General features: G+C 38.1%; 1 protein-coding gene across 1 annotated transcript in view; it reads left to right on the top strand.

The window, feature by feature from the left end:
- LOC135085673 (scavenger receptor class B member 1) overlaps nucleotides 1–27371 on the top strand; it is a 117045-nt gene that overhangs the window by 81562 nt on the left and 8112 nt on the right. Inside the window, exons 3-8 of the mRNA XM_063980469.1 lie at nucleotides 17398–17489; nucleotides 18175–18335; nucleotides 24332–24470; nucleotides 25041–25168; nucleotides 25634–25718; nucleotides 26316–26449. Coding sequence (XP_063836539.1) covers nucleotides 17398–17489; nucleotides 18175–18335; nucleotides 24332–24470; nucleotides 25041–25168; nucleotides 25634–25718; nucleotides 26316–26449 — 739 coding nt within the window. The remainder of the gene's footprint in view (nucleotides 1–17397; nucleotides 17490–18174; nucleotides 18336–24331; nucleotides 24471–25040; nucleotides 25169–25633; nucleotides 25719–26315; nucleotides 26450–27371) is intronic.

The following is a 27371-nucleotide window of genomic DNA, read 5'->3' on the forward strand; positions in this document are numbered from 1 at the left end:
CGTATATCAGTCTAGAAACTTATGAAAAAGATAGACCATTAGAAGAATGCTCTGCTGAATATTTACCCTAGGTATTAACTATTACTTATTCTGTGGTATTACTAACTAAAGTTTTCTTGGCTTAGAAGCAATTCTTATTTCCACTAATTTAACAAAATCTTGTGATTTAGATAGAAACGTTTCTTGTGTTCTTTCCTAACGAGTATCTGCTGGACTATTCTCACCTTTAGTTCCATCCACTGCAGTTATTTTATAACCAGGAACTAAAGCTTGATCGCCTATGAAATCATTAGTAAGCACAGTATCATTCCCGGGGGAAAATTTGACTGTCACTGAACCCGTTTGCAACAGGCGAGTTAGTTTACACCTAGTAGTAGTACTAGTACCTTGCTCTTAAAGTGCTTATTTGATTGGATCGAGCTTTTTAAGATTCTTGTTCTTGAAGGTACTGCCACTGATAATTCGCAACAGGTTTCTAATTTTAAACAAGAACAAAAAATTTAGTTAAGTACGAGTCGGACTGGCAAATTAAGAGCTCCATATTCATCTCCCTACACTTCTTCTATAACCTCATACTACCTTCCCACAACTTCCTCGCTTAGAGAGTGGTGGTGGTGGTATACTTTCGGAGTCTATTGGGCATTATTCTATGATTTTTATGTCACATTTGAAAACAATTTTAAATTGTGCAGTTGGTCTCCAGGTCCTCCATAGGTACGGTTTAACTGCTAATATAAGTTTGTAATGATAAAGAGTGCCAACAAATAAACTCTTTTATGAATTCTCTGGTAAGTTCATGCTTTTACCAAAGATTGATTCTAAGTTAACAAGAATAGGGTTTTGATTCCTTTAGCAATCTTGACACAAATAATATAACGGAGGGATCTTGCAAGGGTTTCTTTTATCCTTCTGATGTACAGAACCCTATAAACAAGGTATTAGCGGCAAAAAGGGACAAAGCAATGGGCGTACGTAAGAAAACCATTAAGCGAGATAAGGACGAAGCTAACAGCGTCATTTCTGAGAAATGTTTGAAGCAAAAAGAAAACCTAAACGAATTAGCGACAATATAGTCAGTCCCTTACGTCAATGGTTATAAAAAAGCTGTGATAAGTGTCATTGGAATGCTCTTTGTACTTCCCGGTAACTTTTCTTGCTGCTATCTACAAACCTAAAAGGGTTTGAAGTTGGAGTCTGCTCAGAGGTCTTACGTTCGATTTCACTATAAAAATGTGACTGTTTAGTGAATCTTAGTCCAACTAGATAGTCCAAGGTTTCACCTGCACAGGCTTGATCAACCTTTGTACAAGATGGATCATGATTCCATTTTTTGGAAGCGACGCTCACTGATCAGTAATGTGAACTGTTGGTCTGTAGGACTTAGATACGCGCTTAAATTCTGCTCAACTCAAAAATCTGGCATCATAGTTGTACAGGTCACTCAATCAATACTTAAGCTCTTCTTGAGTCCTTTCTGCTCTGCTTTTGCAATACCATACATTATACATTGAAATAGAACTGAGAGTTGATCAGTATAAAGTCAACTGATATTTATAATCGACTTAAAAACTCGTAGTACCTACGAGGACTATTTCAGAATAATATAAACTTAATCATGTCTATTCCAAGATGGTTGATATATCAAAAAGATCAGGGCACATTGGTCTACTGATCTCCAACTCACAGTCCTACGTTTCCACAACCATAGATAGGTGAAACGGAAGACCAGCGTCGTGGCATTATCTACTGAGATGCTACGACACCATGCTGAGTACCTTTTTAGTATCATTGTAATTACCTACTTATTAAATAATGCTAAGTATTGTAAGTGTGTTGTCGATGATACTGAATAAACATTTTTTCTTTCTTCTTTCTTTCTTTCAAACGGTGGATGAGTTGTTCGTCCACCTTACTTCAGCAAACTCATCTCTATTTTATGGCATGTCCTAAATAATAACTGGTCTTGTATCATTGCTGTGCCTTTTAAAAGAGATTTTTAAAACCACCGGTTATGGTGGTCTCATAGAACTTAAAGAACCACTGGTTGAGGCAAACTCAAGAGGGAATTTACTTAAGTCTTAAAGGCGCATTAAGCTGGTTGTAGCAAATTCAAGAGGGCAATAAGACCCTCGAAAGATCAATGTCCAAACTGTCACCAATCACACACAACTGCCTACCCTTATTATTATTATACGATGGGTGTTATTTGCCATGGGTCTTATAAAATTTTGGTACGAGGATAAGTTGAAATGCAAATGGTGTTAATGAATAAATTAACTTGCATTTTGGGCTCTGACGCAAGCACATAATTAAAACTTATATCGGCTTTTAGAGATGGAATCTTCAACAAATAGTAAGTGACTTAAGGCATTACTTAGTTATTTATGATATAATTTAGTTTAGTATTCATTTTTATGGGAAAATTGAGCAAATTAATTACATAAGTGCCCGTGACTTTGTCTCAAGTCTCTTCTTTTTGGAGTTTCACCATGCGTTTTGCGTGGTTACAATTTACGATGATCTCTCATTTTTATAGTCAGAGGTAGAAAGGTCTTGCTTTCACGATCTACATCATAAAAATTAAATACTATTATACTCCAAGTTTCAAATTATCAAACAGCTCTAAAATATTGCATCAAAAACAAAATTCGTCCAGTATTTTACAATATCATAACCAACAGAAATCTAAAAGATTATGCTCAAACACTACCTCGAAACTCTTAAATTCCAAACCAGTTCTAAATGCATCTTAAGACGGGGGGTATTCGAAACCGAAAATTGTGACAAGTGGTCCACTACTCCAAAAACTTTGGAAACCTATGGCCTAGACAAATACTGAAAGAATAATTTTTCAAAACAGTTCTACAAATTCGTACTTAAAAAAAAGTATTTTAGTTATTTTTTTACATCCATCTTCTCCCTGGGTTATCTGGAATAGAAAGAAAGAAAGAAAGAAATAGAATTTATTGAACAGAATAGATCGCTTCTTAGTCATAAGACCCCCAAAATTGAACCGGTATTTTTTCTTTAATTTTTCAGTTTTATGTAGCTAGCAATAAAGAGTATCAATGTATAATCTATGTACCTATCATACCTATAATAAAATTTTACATAAAAAGGGATAAACTAGATGAATTTTATTTAAGTCAGTAAGTACTAATCTGTGTAAAATGTAATGTTGGTGAGTTCATAATGTTACTGACGCTACATTGCATTCTTATCAAGACGAGTTTTGTATGTGCATTAGTATGTCATGTCGAATATTTATTTTATTTTATTTATTTATTTAATTACACCAAAGACAGGTGTTTTGCCTTATTACGTAGGTAATTAAATAATTCATTAACAGTTCTAAATAAATTAGAATTAACAATAACAACTTAAAAACTAAGGACAAACTGCTCACAAAAGGACTAGTAGATAATATTTTGTGACAAAGTTGTTTGCGTTTAAGTTTGTGACTTTTTTTGAAGTTATAAGAGTCCTAGGTCCATGTGATTCCGTCAGAGTAGAGGAACCACCCCCACTCTTCCCGTGGATGTCGTAAGAGGCGACTAAGGGACAAATATGCGAACATCAGGCCTCCCCAACCCGCCTGGCCAGCGTGGGGAGTGTAGGACAAATCCTCTTGCCTCTGGTAAATTAGAGAGGGTCGTGCTCCTGCACATGATGACGGTATATTATTTTTTATTTTTTAACCACAACGAGGAAGCTCTTGGCCTGTATCTCACCTGATAGTAAGTGATGATCAGGCCGAAGGTGGAAGCGAGCTTCACCCGGAATCCTCAACCACGGAGGAACTGGCTATCTTACCTCTAACTGCCGGAACACAACAATGCTGTTAACATTGTTGTAATGGCGACAGACTTAGGATAGATGGTGGTAGCTAGCCAGGCGGACCTAGAACAAGCCCTACCACCAACCAAACCGAACAGAAAAATCTGCCCCCACTGGGAATCAAACCCGGGACCTCTGCGTCTGAAGCGGGAGGTCTTACCACTAGACCACAGAGGTTACAGTCTGTCAGTACGAAGTAGCTAGAAGCTGATGTCGTACTTCTACAATAATATTCCTGCAAGTAATAAAGATTGATCGCAGCGGGAAGTTATAATTGACCCGACCTCGTGTTGAATCCGTGACCTTCCTCCACCGTGTCAACGCAAAGATTTCCACGGCCACTACTCATTTTGTCATTGTCAAAGTTCATAGAAAAATTTAGTTAAAAAAATAACCCTCCTTCTGGCGCAGTCGGGTAAAAATTATGAAAACTAAAAAGTAGAAAATTTTATGTCACAGAAATTGTGGTTACTAACGCCCGCATTCACAAACATTACTATGAGGTCTCACAGTGCGCATGGACGCACAGGGTGACACACGAACCAATTACAGAGCTCTACTCGTAACTCAACGCTGTGCGTTCGATTTTCTGCTTCACTTAAGCAAGCATAGTTTGTGATAAGGGCGTTAGTTTGGCACTTTAACAGTTTCAGTATGAATAATATGTCAAAATGACAAGCTATTCTTCAGTTAAAAGTTTACTGACGGTTGAAAAATCAGCCCTTAAGTAAGGCTGATTGCAACACCTTAATTTATTAACCATAACCGGTGTTTTTTGCATGGACTTTGACAGGCTTTAGACGTTTGTTAAAGTTAAAGTAAGATGGTGCAACCCAGCCTAACGTCCGTATTCACAAACATTATCACAGAGCTTTATTCAACGCTGTGCGTTCGATTTGCTGCTTCACTTATACAAACATCGTTTGTGAATGTGAGCGTAAATATAAAATCTGAGATCAACTCAGAAAAAAAACTTCAACTTAGCTCAAGTTTAGTTCAGAAAAACTGCTATTTTTGGCTATAATACTTGATCAAGAATATTCACGGTCACCCATCCATTTTTAGCGCATAGCAACCGTTGCATAACCCAGTTGTTGTACAATGCAGTCTTCTGCAGTCGAATTCCTTTCCCTTAAAGGGCTTCTTAGGTAACCAAGAGGCAAGGAGAACTGGTGTGATGAAAACACACGAGCAGGTATTGTGGATGCAACTGCCATGCCAGGGAGAAATATTGGTTGAAAACTCGTCTAAAGTCACGTTTAAACAGTTTTGTAATGTCCATTGGAAAAAGTGTATGTCTGTCTGTGGTATCTTTAACTTTCCTCCGGGACAAAACTTGACCTTCACTGGTTGGGTTGTTGGCGGTCAAGCTGTAGATCCTGGCTACACAGGAGTTGCAGCGGTGGGAACGAGAGGTGGGAATAGTCTCGTGTCTGTGACATGGTAGCTGATAAATCACACAAACTCGATTTTGAGCCAGTATTTTAATGTTTGAAAGGTGTTATAGAGAGTGTTCTTGCCCTAAGTTTGACAAAAAATATTTAGAATAATATTTACTCGTAATTTTGTCCCTTAGTTACCCCCAAAAACATTAACGGGAAAAGTGGGATAACCCTATCCTACTCTGCTGGAACTACACGGTTTATAAGATAGGATAAACTTTGCTTTTACTTATTTTATTTCAATTTGATTGTCACATTTATTCAGCTACTAATTACTTAAAAACTTTACACGAAAACGCTTTCTTGAAATTCAAAGTTGTAAATAGTTAAGGACGAAGCAGATTATCAACACGGAAACGGATCGTAACCGTATCAACTCGAGGCGGTCAGTATTCTTTGTCTGAAACTTAGTACTGCAACACACACAATCCGCAACGCCTCGCGGATGACAGCGCGGCGAATACGGTGTTGATTCCTTTCCGAGTTGACAAGTGTGCGTTTCAAAGCGGTCCCGCGCGCATTTTCCCCTTGTGTATTTCCACAATAATTTTCATTATGTCTTTTTAATAGGTCTGTATTTATTTAGGTCGCCACAACCGCTGTGACTCACTTTACTCGTGTTTACTGTAATAATTATTACAAGATCATAGTTAATTGATATACTACTGGCTATTGACCGCGGCTCCGTCCGCATCGATTGGAAAAATCGATTTTTTACTACCTTCATCCTCATTACCAAGTCATTTAGTCTATAGGAGCACGATCCTCTCTAATTTACCAGAGGCAAATGGAGGATTTGTCCTACACTCCCCACGCTGGCCAGACGGGTTGGGGAGGCCTGATGTTCGCATGTTTGTCCCTTAGTCGCCTCTTACGACATCTACGAGAAGAGTATGGTTCTATTCTATTGGATCCAGATTGGCTCCACACTTCCCTATTCTGCTCTTATTTTGCTTTGATGTAACCGGCCGATTTTAATCCATAAATGGTTTCTTTCCAAGATGGGCTCAACCTTTCTGTCGCAGAATGTGCACTTGCAAAATGTGCACTTCATGAAATGCAAACTATTCAGCTTTACATTAAATTAGCATAGAAAAGTGCGCATCTTACGAAGCACACATTGGCGTAAGACCCGACTTAACTATATCGCTACCCTCACTCTATTACGTATTAACACGTCAACGACCGATTTCCCTGTCATCACGAGCTTTTTGCAATCAAACGAAATTGAAAGCTCAAAGAAAGTTCAGCGAAAGCTAATGACTTGCAATCACATGAATGCAGATGTGATTTGAAAATTAACACACAAAATGAACTTTTCAAATGTGTATTACCTACTATGATTGATAATGACTCTTACGCGCGTATTCACAAACATTACTATGAGGTTTCACAGTGCGCGTTCACGCGTGACACATGAACAAAAAATTACAGAGCCCTATTCGACGCTGTGCGTTAGATTTGCTGCTTCACTTAAGCAATCATCGTTTGTGAATACTTTCTTGCACAATACTATGTGGCATTCTGGCTTAATAGGTGATGTATCATCATCATTTCAGCCACAGGACGTCCACTGCTGAACATAGGCCTTCCCCAATTATTTCCACATCGCACAGTAGTTTGATATTAAAAATAGGTGGACATACGATCGAAAGTCATAATTTCACCGAAACAAAAATTGTTTTGGATAGCATTTTGAATGCTGATCAACATTTGTCATTATGCATTTTTCAATAAAACGAGCCTTTCATGCTTAAAAAAAATATGACAAGAAAATTTGTATGGAGAAAAATCTTTTTTTTTTTTTTTTTTGGCTACTGTTGCAAACTGTAGCGGTCAAACCTTATGTAGTCGTAAGTACCTATGGTGCCTAACATTACTACATAAATACTTTTTGCGGGCACGCGCGGCCAAGCGAGTAATGGACATGCAAAATTTGAAATATTTTTATTTATTCATTATTGATTTTAATGCACTTAAAGCAATTATTAATAGATAAATATACTTAGTCTAACTTACTACAGCCCCCTATTACCTCATTTCACGCTAAAACCTTTCAAACTAGAACCTAAGTTTGTAGGTACTAGGTAGTCTAAGTTGTTTTTATTGTCATTATAATATTCACTACTGGTCTACTGGTTATCGTGTAAGATAGATTAGGTAGATATCAACCCTTTACCTAGGTATATACCTACTTCTTGGCACTTATAATACCGACATACATGATTAAAAAAAGTCTTCCAGCAAGAACCCTTGACTTCAATGGTTATGAAAGATTTTTTAACTTTCTAGAGTAGTCCTGAACAGATCCTTAAATCATTTTGACTGTCATAATCGATTACAGTAGGTAGTGGGATAGTTTCAATTTTGATAGAACTGTAATTTCCAGTTCTTCTGTTGAATAGTCTTATACTTTCGCAAAAATATTCTTTTTTTGGCTCCTTTAAAGAGGTGTAAGTTTCTTTCCCTTCGTCTAAAAAGATAACGTACATAACACCTTTATAAGTAGCCTCAAACATAAAGCATACCTTTACCCAATCATCGAACTGAGAAAAATCTGAAATTCGACATTTATCATCTTGTTCCATTCATGTCTTCAATTATTATCTTCGTTCGAAAAACAATCTAAAAAAGATATTTTAGCCTATTCACTTATCTTGATCAGTGTCCAAAATAATCAAAGTCACTCACATACTTACTTTTTCCGAAAGAATCCAATAGGCAGGTTTGCAGTAGGTAGGTACACCAAAATGTTATCACATTATCTGCACCATGTATCAGCAGTTTTTGTGTACGTTAGCTGGCATATAAAACTATAGGTAGAGGCGTACATAATGGATCTGCAATAATGTGTGTATTGTAATGTGTGCAATACGGCTCAGAAACGTGGCCTCTCAATATAGGCCTTATAAAATATAAGCTCAAAATTGCACAACGTGCTATGGAGAGGGCTATGCTCGGTGTTTCTTTACAAGATCGAATCAGAAATGAGGAGGAGATCCGTAAACGAACCAAAGTCGTTGACATAGCCCAACGGACTAGCAAGCTAAAGTGACAATGGGCAGGGCACATAGTACGCAGAACTAATGGCCGATGGAGCAGCAAGGTTCTGGAATGGAGGCCACGTACCGGAAAGCGCAGCGTAGGACGTCCACCCACAAGGTGGACCGACGACCTCATAAAGGTAGCAGGAAGGCGCTGGATGCAGGGCACCACCAAGCGGCCATTGTGGAAATCATTGGGGGAGGCCTATGTTCAGCAGTGAACGTTCTATAGTTGAAATGATGATGGATGGTGAATAATGAATAATGTGTAGAAGAGAGTTACGGATATTTCCATTTATGATGGAATTATTTGACTAACTGAATGGAGAGCCATAAAAATATATTGTTTACTATATGGGTTGCAACCCTTACTGAACCCACTACCTACTGTAATCGATTATGACAGTCAAAATGATTTAAGGATCTGTTCAGGACTACTCTAGAAAGTTAAAAAATCTTTCATAACCATTGAAGTCAAGGGTTCTTGCTGGAACACTTTTTTTAATCATGTATGTCGGTATTATAAGTGCCAAGAAGTAGGTATATACCTAGGTAAAGGGTTGATATCTACCTAATCTATCTTACACGATAACCAGTAGACCAGTAGTGAATATTATAATGACAATAAAAACAACTTAGACTACCTAGTACCTACAAACTTAGGTTCTAGTTTGAAAGGTTTTAGCGTGAAATGAGGTAATAGGGGGCTATAGTAAGTTAGACTAAGTATATTTATCTATTAATAATTGCTTTAAGTGCATTAAAATCAATAATGAATAAATAAAAATATTTCAAATTTTGCATGTCCATTACTCGCTTGGCCGCGCGTGCCCGCAAAAAGTATTTATGTAGTAATGTTAGGCACCATAGGTACTTACGATTACATAAGGTTTGACCGCTACAGTTTGCAACAGTAGCCAGAAAAAAAATAAAAAAGATTTTTCTCCATACAAATTTTCTTGTCATATTTTTTTTAAGCATGAAAGGCTCGTTTTATCGAAAAATGCATAATGACAAATGTTGATCAGCATTCAAAATGCTATCCAAAACAATTTTTGTTTCGGTGAAATTATGACTTTCGATCGTATGTCCACCTTTTTTTAAAATCAAACTACTGTGCATCGCCCGGTTGGTAGCGGCCTGCGTCCTTCCTGGTACCTTTTTACCCTTCCTGGAATTAACCTGCGACTACAGTTGGAACCTTCTAGCTATTCATAACAAACCATTAACCCTCATTCTTAAACAATTTATCATAATCATACGTAGTTTAATTTAAACTTCATGTAATACACCGCATTTAAATTGCATTATAATTTGAAAACATCATCATTATGTCCTTTATGGTAATGAATAACATACAATGTAACTTATTTGATTACTAGATTTCGCTCACGGCTACGCTCGTTTATGCATAGCTAAAATGGATTCAATTATAAGCATAGATTAGAACTTTTGTCGTAAAAGGCGACTAAGGGACGAATATGCGAACATCAGGCCTCCCCAACCCGTCTGGCCAGCGTGGGGAGTGTAGGACAAATCCTCTTGCCTCTGGTCAATTAGAGGGTCGTGCTCCTGCAGTGGAGACTAAATGACCTTGGTTGCAGAAAATAATATGTTTTTTCGCAGACAAAGCCGTAGACTCAAACTAACTAGAATAATGAGTCCGGTTAAAAGGTCACTGTAATAAATATAGTTTATAATTACCTGTGGTTTTATTCTTTGAGTTGAAACTGCTTGCTATAAATGGGGAAAAACATGGAACTTATAAACATGGCCTGTAATTTGCGGTCAAGCCACTTGTACAATCGTGGAAAACTGCACGTGAAGAAATTGCGTTACTGCTTCATTATTCATTACTAGCGGCGGCCCGCGACTTCGTACGCGTGGATCCCGTTTTAACCCCTTAGGGGTGGAGTTTCGTAAAATCCTTTCTTTGCGGATGCCTACGTCATAACATCTACCTGCATGCCAAATTTCAGCTCGATCCGTCCAGTGGTTTGGGCTGTGCGTTGATAGATCACTATATCAGTCAGTCAGTGACAGTCAGTCAGTCAGTCACCTTTGAGTTATACCTACATATTTAGATTAAAGAAGTAAGTATGAATATCCAAGCTTAATACCCCATCATCAGGCTATATCTCAGGAGCCAATTTACCAGAGGAAAATGGAGGATTTGTCCTACACTCCCCACGCTGGCCAGACGGGTTGGGGAGGCCTGATGTTCGCATATTTGTCTCTAAGTCGCTTCTTACGACATCCACAGGAAGAATCAAGATTCTGTTCACAAAGATTTGCTCCTTCTGGGATTTAAACCAGCTGTTTTAGTAGTCAAGGCCTCTGTATCAGTGATAACATATTTTCTAATACTGAGGCAAGGTTACAGCGCTATATGCATCATAGTGTTGTCACTGTCGATAGTTGTGCTTGAAATAATAACGTTATCGATGTTTTAGTCAGGATTTGAGACTCTTCAGGACGTAGCACACTTATCAACTCGGAGAGGGATCGTAACTCGAGGCGGTCAGTATTCTTTGTATGAAACTCCATACTGCAACGCACACTTATCCGCACCGTAACGTAAACGCCTCGCCTCGCGGTCGACAGCGCGCGAAAGGCGATACGATGTTGATTCCTTTTCGAGTTGAAAAGTCTGTTATGACCTTTCATCATCATCAAGTCATTTTGTCTCCACTGCAGGAGTTCACCCTCTCTAATTTACCAGAGGCAAGAGGATTTGTCTTAGACTCCCTACGCTGGCATTGGCCCTTAGTGTCAGCCAAATGACGCCCACTGCTGGATAAAGGCAGCTCTTTCTCTTTCGGATGACGACAAATCTAGTTTAACACTGTCATTTTATGAACAGTAAAAGGTACGATTTTGGTCTCAGGATAGGTTTTCGTTAAAAAGTAGTGTTTTTATAATTAAACTAGCGGCCGCCCGCGACTTCGTACACGTGGATCCCGTTTTATCCCCTTAGAGGTGGAGTTTCGTAAAATCCTTTCTTAGCGAATGCCTACGTCATAACATCTACCTGCATGCCAAATTTCAGCCCGATGGTAGCGCATTTTCTTACATAACTTTTTAATTCCTATCATTGGAGGTCCGAAAATATTTCTCATACAATTTGATACCATAATGATCATTCTTCATAAAAAATTTAAAACCTACATATTTAAAAACATAATCATTGATATTCATAATATCACTAATCATACACTTAGTTTTTACTAATATTTGTTTTCATATATTTTTCTATACTAATGATCGAAACTCATAAAATTATTCGAATAAATACTTAACTATAATATTCATAAATGTGATGTATCCTAATATTTGTTTTCATATACTGATTACTCATAAGTGTATTCCATATTATTGAAAACCATGATGTCTATATTCGTATTAAATCGTATTTTAACATTAAATTAATTTGAAATGGTCCAAAACAGGCAATATTTTGTGCCACAAAACTAACGTGACAGAAACGAATCGCTCCAAAACCGACTCCACGTAGTCTTGTCTGCCCTACCCCTAGAGTGTAATTTAAAAGCCGTAGGCGCGGAGGGAAGGCAGCCCTCGCCCGCTGTGCCTGAGCCTCGTTACGCAAGGGCGGAAGGGCTGCACATCCCGCAGCGCCGGAGACGAGGAGATACCAATGCATGCTGCATGCTTGCTTTCATGCTGCATGCTCTGCATGCTTATTTACTCTATTAAATTATATATGATTTTTTTAAAGATACGAGTATGTCTGTTATAAAGTAAATTATTCTGAACAACAACATTATGAGTTGAAGTATGTTCTTAGTAACAACATTATTAATTAATATGATCAATGAATGTTATGAAGAAAAAAGATCTGAAAATAAAAATTATGTATTTTAAATGGTTCTTGGTAGTAACAGTATTGATAAAAAAAATATGATTACTAACTGTTATGAGCTCCGATGGTAGTAATAAAAATGTATGAATAATAAAGTATGAAAAATAAAATTATGGAGAGAGATTATTATGAACACAAATCGGTAGTAAGACAAAGAATAGGATTTAGAATTTTATGTGAGCCAATATAGAACCCAGCCCGATCCGTCCAGTGGTTTGGGCTGTGCGTTGATAGATCACTATGTCAGTCAGTCAGTCAGTTTGACTTATATGTATTTAGATGTCGATAAAAGATACACTTAGCACAGCACTATGCAGCATGATTATGCGAATAGAGCTCGCAACGGATGCGTGGTTTCGATCTAAAGGAAAAGACACATTATACAGTATTACTGTGGTATTACACACCATTTTACACAAGTTTTAAATCAGCAAGTAAGATAAAATTATCTGTCGCAAGAATATTATGTACCTAATAGCTGACCGACGACATCATAAAGGTAGCAGGAAGGCGCTGGACGCAGTCCGCTAAAAACCGAGCAACATGGAAAGCATTGGGGGAGGCCTATAGTATGTTCAGCAGTGGACGTCCTATGGCTGAGATGATGATGATGATGATGATGATGATGATGATGATGAATAGCTGTGCCCGAAACTTCGTGAAAATAGTTTGAATAATATTTACGGTTTTTGCAACATTTTTCTTTATTGCTCCGTCCCTATTGGCTGTAGGGTGATGTTATATAGCCTAAAGCCTTCCTCGATAAATGGGCTATGCAACACAAAAATATTTATTCAAATCGGACTAGTAATTCCTGAGATTTGCGCGTTCAAGTAAACGAACTCTTCAGCTTTATAATATTGGTCTGTTCTCAGCTCTGTATTGTAAGTACAAATCTCAGAGAACTGTTGGCCGCAGGGTGACACACAAACCAAACTTCTTATTCGTTAAGCTCTTGGAAGAGCGGTCGTGGTCACGTTGAGGCGTTGTTTACATCGGTTGTAGAGGCGGATACAACTCTCCGCAGGATCTCCCGCCATCTCTCTCTGTTGGCAGACTGTCTGGTGCAGTCACATTCGCCGTCTCCCACTGCTGCTTTCACTTGGTCGGTCCAGCGCATTGGTGACTTGCCACGCGATCGGGTTCCATCGACTTTTCCTTGAACGACCAGTCGTTCTATGGAGTTGTCATCCCGCCTTGAGACTTGTCCGAAGTATTGCAGTATACACGACTGTACTACGGTTGATAAACGCTGAGTCACACCGAGCTCCTGAGACACACACCAATCACAGAGCTCTATTCAACGCTGTGCGTTCTATTTGCTGCTACACTTAAGCGAGCATCGTTTGTGATTATGGGCGTTATTCTTTTAAGCAAAGTTAGGTATATTTTCTAGTTATTGTCAAAACTAAAAGCGATTTTTTATGTCTACCCCAGTATCGTTGCATAATCGACACGTAACGACAATAAAACACATTTTTTGTCTCTTTTGCTCGAGGTTAACGCACTGTATCTTAGATAATCGTTTAATTCGTGACTCTTTTATTGTTTTAGGCTGACAAAGTAATGAATTCAGCAAAAAATGCTGTTTGACAATCTCTTTTAACCGACTTTGTAGAAGGATTTTTTTAGCTGCCAACACTACTAAGAAGTTTTGCTATTAATTAGCAAAACCGACGAGTATTGCCAAGAACAAAAAAGAAGAAGAAGAAGAATTAGCAAAACTTCTGTTCATCAAATTCTATTAATATGTAGTAGTAGTATATTATTAGAATGTTAAGGCTTTTCCTAAGGAGAAGTCCCGTTTCTTACACGAACTGTTTTTGCTGTTTTCCCTTTTGCAGTTTTTAATAAAAAACCGATACGTTCAAATTTGGAATTCTAAATTCAAACACACTCTTGTTTGTTCACACGACAGTCCAGTTTTGCAGCATCCTGTATTACTGTATGTATTGCCGTATGAAAGGGCCCATTGTCATTTTCAGGACACTTATGCCCGTTTTCATCATCAATCTCAAATTTTTAAGTGATCCCTATGTTAACAAAATTCCTGTTATGTGTTATCATAGGGGTCACTTAAAAATTAGGGATTGATGGTGAAAACGGGCACTAAACATGGGATAGCTTGCCCTACCAGCTTCAGGACAAAATGATTTTTAATTCCACCCCTGAAGGCATGAAGTTTGCAGTTTATATGAATTAGGATTAGGGATTTATAGGATCTTGAAAAGTAGTTAGATCTTATTTCACACCCTCAATTTTACGTTTTTTGCGTCTTGATCAAAACTTAATATCAGATAAATATCTGAAACTAGACGGAAGTCATAATCTACTTAGAGTAGAAATAGCCACAATTTCGTAATATTACAGCTGAAACGGTCTGTATTACAGGCAGTTTAGTTTAAAGATCTATTCACAACAATGTAATGTAACCATAGGAAAAACCTCGAAGGAGTTGCGTGCAGAACCACAAACAAGAGTGTCTCAGTAATAACTGATTGTAAAGTACATATTACTATACATTTTACTTCCAAAACAGCACCTTAGATGAAGTCCTTTAACCTTAACTTCGAACTCCTACGTTCTTCTGATTAATTTCGTTGCGGGTCCAATGACAGTTTAACTTTCCACCGGGACAAAATTGACCTTCATTGGTTGGGTTATTGGCGGTCAAGCTGTAGATCCTGGCTACACGGGAGTTGCAGCGGTGGGAACGAGAGGTGGTAAAACGTCAGCGAGACTTCAGATATACTTCATATTTGTATGTATGCTCTGTCACGTCACAATATGTCAATGTCACTGGCTGATTTAAGTGCTAGACCTGTAAGTACCACTAAATAAAGAACACTGACCGCCTCGAGTTTATACTGAGTTTGTTCCGGCGTTTCTTCTCAGCACTTGCCATGTGTTTGTCTCGAAGCGCTGGTAGGGCCCAAAAGATAAGGAGACATGTAAAGCGCCCCATAAGGGCTACCTTTTATTTTTTATTTTTTACTACATTTTGACGTTCATAAGTGCCACTTGTGGTCTAAACTGAATAAATATTTTTGATTTTGATACGGTTACGATCCCTTTTCGAGTTTAAGAATAAGAATAAGAAATTTATTCATAATGTTCATTACATGTCAAATTTTCAATATATTTTCTTATTAATAATAAACAATTTTATTGCAGTATTAATAAGAAAGAAATACACATCATGTCGAAATAAATTAATAATACAAATAGAATAATAAATGTCAATTAAATGTCAAAATAAATAGCGTCAATAATAATTAAATTCCAAACAGTTCGTCAATTTTATAGAACGCCTGCTCGATCAACCACTTTTTTAATTGAAATTTGAAAGAATGGAGTGATACCGCTTCTTTCACTATTTTAGGCAATCGGTTAGGTTAGCTACTTGGTTGAGTCTATTTCTAAGACTTACCGCGCCTATTTCTATTGTAAAACAATTAAATCAATTAAACCGAGTTAATGAGCTGGTCATTGTAAAAATGTCGTGTCAAAATGGAAATAAATCATCCAGCATCATTGTGAAACGGTTTTTCTTAGTTCCCTGTTAAGATTCTAACGTAATACTTAATTTGCCTACGCTAATGTTGATTCATACTTCTTAGTAAATTAACACTTAATAATTTATTATCAGACTAGCTATTAATGGTATAAAGACTGGTGACTGCTAAAGAATGCTATGCATTTTATGTGCTTTTAATAAAAGACGATTGTCTGGTATACAACTTTAATCCCCTATTTCACTAAATTATTATTGTTATGCCAAAATCACACGAATATTATAAAGGCAAAAGTTTGTGAGTGTGTATGTTTGTTACTTCTTCGCGTCTAAAAGGCTGGAGCGATTTTAATAAAATTAGGTATGGAGTTAGCTGACACCCTGGATTAACACAAGGGCACGTTTTCCGCGGGTAACACCGCAGGGCACAGCTAGTTAATCATATAATTGGTTCAATGGTTTAGCTAGGCGTAAAATGTACACAGACAGTAAAACAAACGAAAACGACTAGATTTCCAGCATACATGAGACTCTTAAAGGCAATCTTACCATGATGTAATGGTAAGTGATTCTATGACCTAGAGATTTACCATGGTTAAGGGACATTACCTAGTTGTAGTCTGAATATGATTTAAACATAGATAAATATTTTATTGACATTGCGAACATCAGGCCTCCCCAACCCGTCTGGCCAGCGCGCCAGTGTAATTCTTATGACTGTACCAATTTTAGGCTGAATAATATATTGTTCTAAGTTATCTATGAGTGGTCCCAGTTGCCGGAAGAATATTATTTAATTTTTAAGGATCCGGCGACTGGGACCGCGGTCCCAGTTAATTGCGGTCCCAGTCGCCGGAAGCCTCACACACGGAGGAACCAATCACAGAGCTCTATTCAACGCTGTGCGGTCGATTTGCTGCGTGACTTAAGCATCATTTGTGAATACGGGCGTAAAACTCGTTCATTGTTGCTAGAAGGTTTTTAAAAAGCACTTTTACACGTCCCAGTATTAACCCTACCACTGCTTCGGGACAATAAATGGGCCAGTGCTGGGAAGAAGAAGCGCAAGAGACTCAGTCACTATTGTCAGCCTCTTTTTCGATCAAATACTTAAATTAAACAAGATATTATTATGTAATAATTGCGAGCTAGGCAGGTAAAGTCCACGCACTTTTGTCATTTAGTGCAGGGATGTTATGGATATCCGTAACCGTTACCGAAACTTTCGGATATCCGGAAAAAAAAATCTGAAACCGTAACCGATTCAAAAGTTTCAGATAGTTTCGGGTGTAGGCAGTTTAAATTGATTTTTGTATAGCATTATATGTAAAGGCATAACAGCCTGATTTACCTTTATAATGCCATCTAGTATCAATTTTTATTTTTTTATAACTTTTTATTCGATGTAAAGTGTGCGGCCATTAATGAACCGTGTTGGACAGCTATTGCAAATTTCATTCTAAAGCACAGATATCCGTAACTGTAACTTTCGGATATCCGAAATAAAAAAATATCCGTAACCGTAAGCGAAACCGGTATAATATTAATCCTATATCCGTAACCGTATCCATAACCGAAACTACATATCCATAACATCCTTATTTTAGAGGGTCGTGCTCCTGCAATGGAGACCAAATGACCTGATGATGATGATTTTAAGTTGTATATTGTTTGTTACAGGACGCCTGGCAGTCATCACTTTCAGCATATTCACCGTGGCACTCGGCATCATCCTATCCTTCGTACCTTGGCTAGACTACATTATATTTCGGGTGAGTTCAGTTTTCTTATTATGGGCACTCTACTGGACTAGAGCCCCGCAATAGGCTAGAATGAGGCTAGATGACAAAATTTAAATTTTTTGTCCGTCAGACAGATAATTAGAAAATATTAACTCGTATTTTTTTATTTTCTTTCAACTCAACATGCCTAATACTGTAATGATTCATTCATTAAAAAATGAAAAAATACGTGTCCAATGTTCTTTTTATTATCTGTCTGACGGACTAAATAGAATTTCGATTTCATTGCCCAGTCATCATCCCAATTCTGTCTTATAATGCATCATCATAAGATTTTAAATACTCCACGACCACGACCACTCTGCCAAGAGTGTAGCGACGAAAAAGAATCGTTTGTATCCCACCAAAAACATAAATATAAAAATGGAGATCCAAGTTCTTGTTTCAATTCCAAGTTTTTGTTGTATTGAATACAACAAAAATAATGGAGATCTAAATGAGTGCCAAGTTCTATGCAAAATCCAAATATGTATTTTTATGAACAAAATAACATTATGAACAAGTATTAAACTCTATTTCTCTGCTTTTTTTGGATACCTATAACAATTGCTGTTAATTAAAAATGTGAGATCTTAAAATAGGTTACATTTGACTCTAAAAATATTGTCCATAAAGTTAGTAGCCACTTATGCTAAGTACCATTTTGTCCTCACAGGAACTCAAAATCTGGAACGGTTCGTTAAGCTACAGCTACTGGCAGCGGCCCGGCGTGGTGCGACTAACCAAAGTATACATCTTCAACGTGACCAACCCTCAGGGCTTCCTGGAGAATGGAGAGAAACCTAAGCTGGTGGAAGTAGGACCTTTTGTCTATAGGTAAGTCTGGATTCGGTGATGATGATGAGACAAAGCCCGACGGATTAGCAAGCTAAAGTGGCAATGGGTAGGACACATCGGTGTCCTGCCTATTGCCACTTCAGTTTGCTAATCCGCGAAACTGACGTCCGATGGGTAGCAAGATTCTGTAGTTAAGACCACCCACAAGGTAGACAGACGACGTCATAAAGGTGGCAGAAAGGCGCTAGATGCAGGCCAACCAGCCAATCTGGAAATCATTGGGGGAAGTTTGTTCATCAGTAGTCGTCCTGTGGCTGGAATAATGATGATGAAACCACCATCTGGAAAACATACTAATAGTCAAGCCTCCCAATTGGTTTACCCAAAATCTTTAGAAGTTCTAGATGCAGGCAGCGCAGGACCGTTCGCTATGGAAATCCTTGGTTGAAACGAAGTCTAATTTGTGACATGTATTGTACGTTTCTTGAGAGAAAATAATATGTAGTTGACAGTAGGTACCTAACTACCTAGTCGTTTTCTTCTCGCCAGTGGTGGAACAAATGTTTATGGTACATTACTCGTTTATAAGAATGAGGTTAACTTATTTTAAGTGATACTGATGATATAGTGTAAAGGAACATTTGATTATCGAGTTTATTCTTAACAACAACAATCACGTTGTAAGGTATTTTCACACGTGTTTTAATCAATTTAACTTTATCTCTTATCTCAAAAATCACCTAAGCATCATTATCACTCGAGCATTCCTTGTATGGTCACGTACCATCCACAGATCCACACAAATATTACAAACGCAAAAGTAAATTTATCTGTCTGTCCGTTACAATTTGAGAGTTATAGCCTGACCAGGAACATAAAAACCCTGGCATAGTGGCGCGTCAATTGCATTTGATAGTGCAACACTGAGTACAGTCGTACCTGTGTTAAATTAATAGGCTAACTTTATGTATCAGGATTCAGGATTACGGGCTAATTTGATATTTTCATAAATTAACGAAAAAATATTATTATAGGTAACCTGGTTTAAATAAATTAAATGAAACCATCAATCGAACTAGTAGGATTTATTTTATTATTCATCAATAATCAAATTCAGAACTTGAATATTCAACTGCAATGTCTGCTCATGAACGCTTCAAACTCGGTACTTCTTTCCCAATTCCATAAAATTCAACACTTAGAAAGTGACAAAAAACTTTAAAATAGGTAGTTGAAACAAACCACAGCTAATTTTCATAGTGGACTGTACTATACGATAAACATGTCAGTCAATTTGACAACCTTTGTTGGAAACATTATTCAATGAAAATATTGTCCGAACCCTTGGTATTTCTCTTCGACAAATACTTTAACACATTGTGAACCACTTTTCTTTCACGACTATAAAAATATTTTAGCAATTTCATTCACAAAATCAATTGCGCACATATAAAATAAAGTTTGTTTACACTTTGACAGCAATAGACTGACATGCAAGGTGACATGTCAATGAAGTTTTCAGTTACTGTTGCCATTAAAAGAAATTAGTACCATTAGTTTTCCGCAACATGGCGAGGGTTTTTATGTTCCTGGTCAGGCTATACAAGTAGGTACTATAAATTCAATTTTGACTTTTAGAGTGATGGGACCACAGATAACAGAAACTAAAGGGAGATGTGACAAGGGGGCGGGGCCGGTGTCTCAGCAATATGCCCAAAAACAGAACACATTGCTGCAGACGTCATAATGTAAACAGTTTACATTGCTTGCGTAGTAGGCTAAAGATTATTCGAACGTTAATGAGCACATATTTTGATTACTTTGTGTGTGTGAATTTCTAATGCGACACTGAGTTTCGAACTCAGCGCATTAATTGGCATCTGTCTTTATCTCTATGGATGGGAACTAAGAAAATGAATTTTACTAAAAAAATCTTAATAAAAAAGTTGACGTTTAAAAAGTGGGCTTCGCGTCCCAATGTTGCTATAACCCTACTACCTTCCAACCCTTAGGAACGATAAATGGGTCAGTGCTGAGAAGAATCAGAGCGCAAGAAACTCATTAAAGGGGATGAAATAGAGGATGAAATCATAATATCATACATTTTCCTCATTGTAGTATTTTACCAATCATCAAATCATAGTTATAACATTGTGGCATCTTACACAGTTGGAATAGATTATATTTTACAACGAAACTATACTCGTATAGACTGATGTGCTGTCGAGTGTAAAATACTACGTCGGTCATATGAAGTAATATAGTATCTGCTCACTATGATCAAGTACGAACCATTCAGTAAAATAGTGTGCAATTTAAAAAGAAATCTAGAATAAATATCAGGTCATTTAGTCTCCACTGCAGGAGCACGACTTGCTAATTTATCAGATGCAGGTGAAGAATTGGCCTACACACACGCTGGCCAGTCGGGTTGGGGAGGCCTGATGTTCGTATAATGTCCCTTAGCAATTCTATTGGTTCTTTACAACATCTCTACGCATCCTCGCACATATTTTCGAAATTATTCCCACCTCCCGTTCCCACTGCAACTCCTGAGTAGCCAGGATCTACAGCTTAACCGGCAATAAAAACCCAACCAGTGAAGGACAAGTTTGTCCCGGGGTAAAGTTAAACTGTCATTGGACCCACAACGAAATGAATCAGAAGAACATAGGAATGTTCTTCTGATTAATTTCGTTGCGGGTTGCGGGGACTCCTGTTCGAAGTTTTAAGGTTCGACTGCGCGTATCTGGTGGAAACGCAGCCTAATCGTCCGAATGGCGCAGCCCCGATCTGGTTGCCAAATGCCCTCACGCGATCAAGTAAAATTTCGCTAAAACCAGTTGGTACATTGGCATTGGTTGCCCAATACAAATGTACAGACAACAACAAATTACTCGAATTTAAACCCTATTGCGACATAAGGACAGACGTTCGTGTCTGTATTGTGTACATTGAATGAACTTGTACTAAATAATGTCAAGTTATGATATGTTTATGAAATCGTCGAGTTTAAATGTATGGTCCCAGTTTGGTTGACATTGCAGACTTGTATCAACCTAATTGACAAAAATAATTGAAGATAAATACTTAGTCGGTGTAGGTAGTAGAATTTATATGATCGCCTAGCCTAATGGATCGCAACCGGTTTAATATGCTAGAATCTAGTAAACCCGCAACATCAAGCAGCTAGTTGTAACCCAACTTCTTCTTGATATAACCAAAGTTAGATGAAGAAGAAGTTGGGTTAGATCAAGATGTAGATCCTGGCTATTACAGTACCTCTAGCATGAAAAACTTTCGACTTCGAATCATTTGCGTATTCGAATCCCCATGAAAAGACTTAGTACGAAAACTAAAACAGAGCCCTTGTGAACGTGTCGTAAAGTGAACTTAATATGAGAAATGGTTGCACTAAACTTATTTTGGCAATCAAAATCGTCACGTTATCGTTTAATTGGAAGGTTGAATATCGATTTTTGACAAATACGCAAACGATTCGAAGTCGAAAGCTGTTCATGCTAGAGGTACAGTACGGCTAGCACGAAAAACTTTCGAGTTCAAATCGTTTGCGTACTCGAATCGCCATCAAAAGATTTAGTAAGAAAACTACAACAGCGCCCTTGTGAACGTGTCGTAAAGTGAACTTAATATGAGATGTGGTTGCACGAAACTTATTTTGAGAATCAAAATTGTCACGTTATCGTTTAATTCGAAGGTTTAGTATCGAATTTTGTCGAATACGCAAACGATTCGAAGTCGAAAGCTGTTCATGCTAGAGGTTCAGGAGTTGTAGCGTGGGAACGAGAGGTGGGAATAGTCACGTATGTTATGTTCTAACTTTGTACTTCTCTGTTACGTCTATATGTCCAATGACAGTTTAACTTTCCCCCCGGTACAAACTTTCGTTTGCCTCCTATCACATAAAAAAAAAAAAAAAAAAAAACGACCTTCACTGGTTGAGTTATTGGCCAAGCTGTAGATTCTGGCTACACAGGAGTTACAGCGGTAGGAACGAGAGGTGGGAATCATCCAGTAACATGGTCTAACTTTTCACCACTATCTTGCGCCTCCATGTTAGCGGAAAACTAGGCAAAAAATAAATAACTCAGTACGAATACTAGGTATTTCTATTTTATGATAAATACCTTCAAAGTAAATAGCTCTAAAGGTTGTAAACATTTACATTCAAATTAAATACAATTGAAGAGTCAATTGCTTGTGCGCTTGACCCGAGCTGAGTTACTTACGTAGGTATAGGCTATTTACCTTAACCTAGGCCTTTAGGTCTCAGATTATACCTAGGGTATACTTATATTATGACAAGGATGCGTGGTCAGTTCAGTCTGCACATATTTGATGTACTTAAGGACAATGACCAAAAATGTATGGAGTGTGGTCCAAATGTCCACCACTAACAAGACCTATGTAGTAAAATAGTCTACTAAATACTGATTCATTATAACCAAACCGCAATCAAAAATATGCTGTCGGTAGAAAGTTATGACTGAATGAAAAGTCATGTTTTTTACCTTTTCATCTGAAAAATGTTCTTGATATCATTCTATCCATCGCACATTTTGGATTAATCTATGCATGTTATGTTATGTCGCTTAGTGTGCCGTGTTAGATTCTCGCTAAAAGAAAAAATAATAAGCTCAGAAGAAAGACAACAATATTGGAATTATGGTAGGGTGGTCGCTGCTCCGCCCCTATTGGTTGTAGGGTGATGTAATATAACCTAAAACCATCCTTGATAAATGGGCTATCCATAACAAAAATAATTTTTCAAATCGGACCAGTAGTTCCTGAGATTAGCGCGTAAACTACTACAATTTTTCATACGGTCATAACTTTTACTGACAGCTTATTTTTTTTTCGTCCCATACTGAAAGTTAATCTCTATTTAATGGACTATAAGCCAATATAGGTCTCATTAGTGGTGGACATTTGGACCACTTTTGGTCATTGTCCTTTGGCTATTCTTACCGTTAGATAATTCCTGGCAATAAGTGGTGACTGAGTTTGTTCCGGCGTTTCTTCTCAGCACTTGCCATATGTTTATCTCGAAGCGCTGGTAGGGCCCAAAAGATAAGGAGACATCTAAAGTGCCCCATAAGGGCTACCTTTTCTTTTTTTATTATTTACATTTTGACGTTCATAAGTGCCACTTGTGTTCTAAACTGAATAAATATTTTTGATTTTGATTTTTGATTTTGATTATTATACTAGCTTATACCCACCGCTTCACCCGCGTGATATCTGTGCATAGTTTTTTTCAGCCTAGCTCGAAGTTATCTTGTAAAATGCATTTCTGTTAAATAAGAGGCTGACAAAGTGACTGAGTTTATTCCGCCACTTCTTCTCAGCACCTAGCGATATGTTGTCCCGGTAGGGCAGGCTGTATTTGAAACGTTACAAGTGCCCTGAAAAAGATACTAATCTAAGGTACGGGACACACTGAAAACCAGTGTCGGGCCTTCGTCACCGTGGGTCACAGTAGGTATTTTATGACAATAGTGACTGGGTTTCTTGCGCTGCTTCTTCCCACGGTGACGAAGGCCCGACACTGGTAAATATGATATAATAGTGACTGGGTTTCTTGCGCTGCTTCTTCTCAGCACTGGCCCATTTATTGTCCCGAAGCAGTGGTAGGGTTATTCCCACCACTGCAACTCCTGTGTAACCAGGATCTACAGCTTGACCGCCATAAAAACCCGACCAATGAAGGTCAAGTTTGTCCCGGGGGAAAGTTAAACTGTCATTGGACCCGCAACGAAATTAATCAGAAGAACATAGGAGGAGTTCGAAATTAAGGTTCGACTTCCCTCCATTGCAAAGCGGATGACAGGTGAGAAAACCTTGGTAGGTAGTGGTAGGGTTAGACGTGTAAAAGCGCTTTTTAATAGCAAATGAATTTTACTATTCTGTCTTTTTTATGATGTGGTACCTTTTAGTCTCTTTGTGAAGTCCATTGTATAAATGTTTCTTTCTTTCTTCATAAATTCCCCAACTGACGGTCTTCTCCATTCCAGGGAAGACATGGAGAAGGTGAACATCAAGTTCCACGACAACGATACGGTCACGTTCCAGCACAACAAGATACTGCGCTTCGTTCCAGAACTGTCCGTGGATAAAGCACAGAAACTGGTCGTGCCCAACATTCCTCTTTTGGTAAGTAAAAACTTCCAAAATTGTTGGCCAATGGGGCAGCAAGAGTCTGGAGTGGAGGTCACATACCCGAAAACGCAGTACAAATTGAGAGCCAATGTGGCAGCAAGGTTCTGGAGTGGAGATTTCATAAAGGTAGCAGGAAGGCGCTAGATGCAGGCCGCTACCAACCGTGCGATGTGGAAATCATTGGGGGAGGTCTATGTTCAGCAGTGGACGTCCTGTGGCTGAAATGATGATGATGACATCAATATAATCCTGAAAACTATGTTAGTTTTAAATTGGCTGTAAAATTCGCATTTCTAAGATGTTTTTTGGTTCCACCAAGCCAAGTCTCCGGATTGAATTTTTAAACATTTTTTCTTTCAGCAACCTCAAGATTCTAGAGTAGATTTTTATTGATTTGGTTTAATTTACTACTAAAACATTGAAAGTTGTCCAAACTAAAAATTCAAACTGGCGATTAGGCCCATTGACCAAGCTAAAAGTGGGGCAAGTCGCTAAATGACTCGTCTGAACGACTCCGAACTACCCTTTACTTTTAAAGAAACTTCCCTTTTCTTATTATTTCAGACCGTGACCTCTTTCTCTCCAAATCTGGCCGGCTTCCTCTTCAATTTGCTTGTCTCCGGCCTCGCCATCACGTACAAGGATCGAGCCAAACCATTCGTTCAAGTTACTGCAGAACAGCTAGTCTTTGGGTAAGTTAACAGCAGATTTATCAGGGTAGAATAAGACCACCCTCAACTCAAACAGTATCAGATTGCGTAAAAAGGACCACTCCTACTCTTCCCGTGGAAGTCTGTAAATTAGAGAAGTTCGTGCTCCTGCATTGGAGACAAATGACCTGATGATGATGAGGATGATGATGAAGAAAGACATTATAAATACGTATGTAGGTAACTTTGTCTGTTATCTTTTCATGCTTAGACCACTGAATTTGGTGACAGTTTGAGACCTAGGAAAAAATATAACGGTTTATCCTCATCCTGAAAATCTTTAATTTCTTATGTTTTTTAAATGAAAACTTATTTATAAATGCTTTTGATAGTTACAAAATAATAGTGTTTTTGTAAGAAACACGCCCACGATAGACTTTCTGTGTCAAACGGAAACTGCTGGCAGAAGCTAGTTATTTTATTTTATTTTATTTTTTATATTTTCAGATACGACGACCCCCTGGTGACTCTCGCGCATTATTTTTACCCCAAGGGTAAAAGACCGAACAGTCAGATGGGACTATTGCTTGCTGTAAGTAATTTAACTTTGATTTTTCTCGAAAATTACCCAAGTTAGGACTTGAATCCGCGATGTTTCGCTTGCCAAGCGACTGCTCTGCGGGACTTCTCCGAACGTTATCCGAAGTTTAGAATATTGCTATCCCTTTCATGCTAAGTGAGACGACAGCATGAGCGACGGTGACAGATAAATCCGAAACTACGTAACGTATTTTGGAGTCCTGTTGACCAAAGAGTTCTGGGGACATTGATAAACCGGGATGTCATATTTTAGCTATGAAACCAGCTGAAATTATAGTCCATGACTTTATGGAAAACGCAATATGGGAGGCTACTCGGTAGACCGACGATCTGGTGGAGGTCGCGGGTAGTACCTGGACGCGGGCAGCGCAGGACCGGTCATTGTGGAAATCCTTAGGGGAAGCCTTTGTCCAGCAGTGGATGTACTTTGGCTGAAACGAACTAAATGACGCCGAAGTTCACCTATCAGAAAGGCTATGAGTTCAATTTCCACATGAGGCAGTCTATTTAAAGTTTCAAAGTTTTTAAACTATTTTTGTTCATTTTCTTGGTAAATTTAGTTAAATTAACCTGTTTTCTTCGTCCCCAGAGAAACGGAACCTTAGACGAAGTCGAAACGATATACACTGGCCAGAAGTCCATGGAGCGGTTCGGGTACATCGACAAAATCAACGGCCTGGACCATCTGCCGCATTGGAAGGAACGCCCTTGCAATAACATCAGGTAAACACTATGCTATGCTCTAAGCAGATCATAAGACTGAGTAGGATCGGAGTCGGTGCCAGCCTGCCAAGTGCCAGGGTTAAACGTATTTTTCCGACAGTTCATTAAAAATATAACCAAATAGTGACTGAGTTTCTTGTGCTGCTTCTTCTCAGTAAGTACTGGTCCATTTAATGTCCGGAAGCGTGATATGGCTAATACAGGGAGCCTTTTCAAAGCCTACTTGGAAAAAAATAAATCAGTTATATGAATTTGTTTGTAGTAAAACCTTTCGTTTCAATTCGTATATCTGGATGACATACCTACTTAGTTTAATGAAGCCATGACATGCTTTTTTATCCAGTTATTTTGATTTTAACACTAAACTACTGAACTAATTTAGATAAACCTTTCCTCCTCCATTTGAAGTTGGTTAAAAGTTTTTTAAAGTTTACCCTGACTTAAGTTACGTGTGCACTTCCCAAGAATTCATTTCATAAATAACTGTTACCTCAGCTTCATTGAAACGTGAGGCAACGTTTAAACACACAACAAGCAAAAGGACAATGAGTAATTTCTTCATAAACGATAAAATAAACATTGCACAAACTATATTTGCCGTTATAGGGAAAATACCGACAACTTCCGGCAGTCTATTGCAATAAAGAAACATAAAGTAGACTCGGTGGACTGACGATCTGGTGAAGGTTATAAGAAGTAGGTATCTGGATGCGGGCAGTGAAGGAAATTTAATAGTTGCAGAAATCCTTGGGGGTCTTTGTCCAGCTGTGGACAAAGGCCGATTGAAATGACACTATTCTTGTGTGTTTTCATAAAGTTAGTCAACCTTTGTTTTGTCTCCTGTTATCCGCTTTGCACTGGAAAGTCGAACACTTAACTTCGAACTCCTCCTATGTTCTTCTGATTAATTTCGTTGCGGGTC

This window comes from Ostrinia nubilalis, chromosome 29 (genome assembly GCF_963855985.1).
Source record: "Ostrinia nubilalis chromosome 29, ilOstNubi1.1, whole genome shotgun sequence".
Classification (NCBI taxonomy): domain Eukaryota; kingdom Metazoa; phylum Arthropoda; class Insecta; order Lepidoptera; family Crambidae; genus Ostrinia; species Ostrinia nubilalis.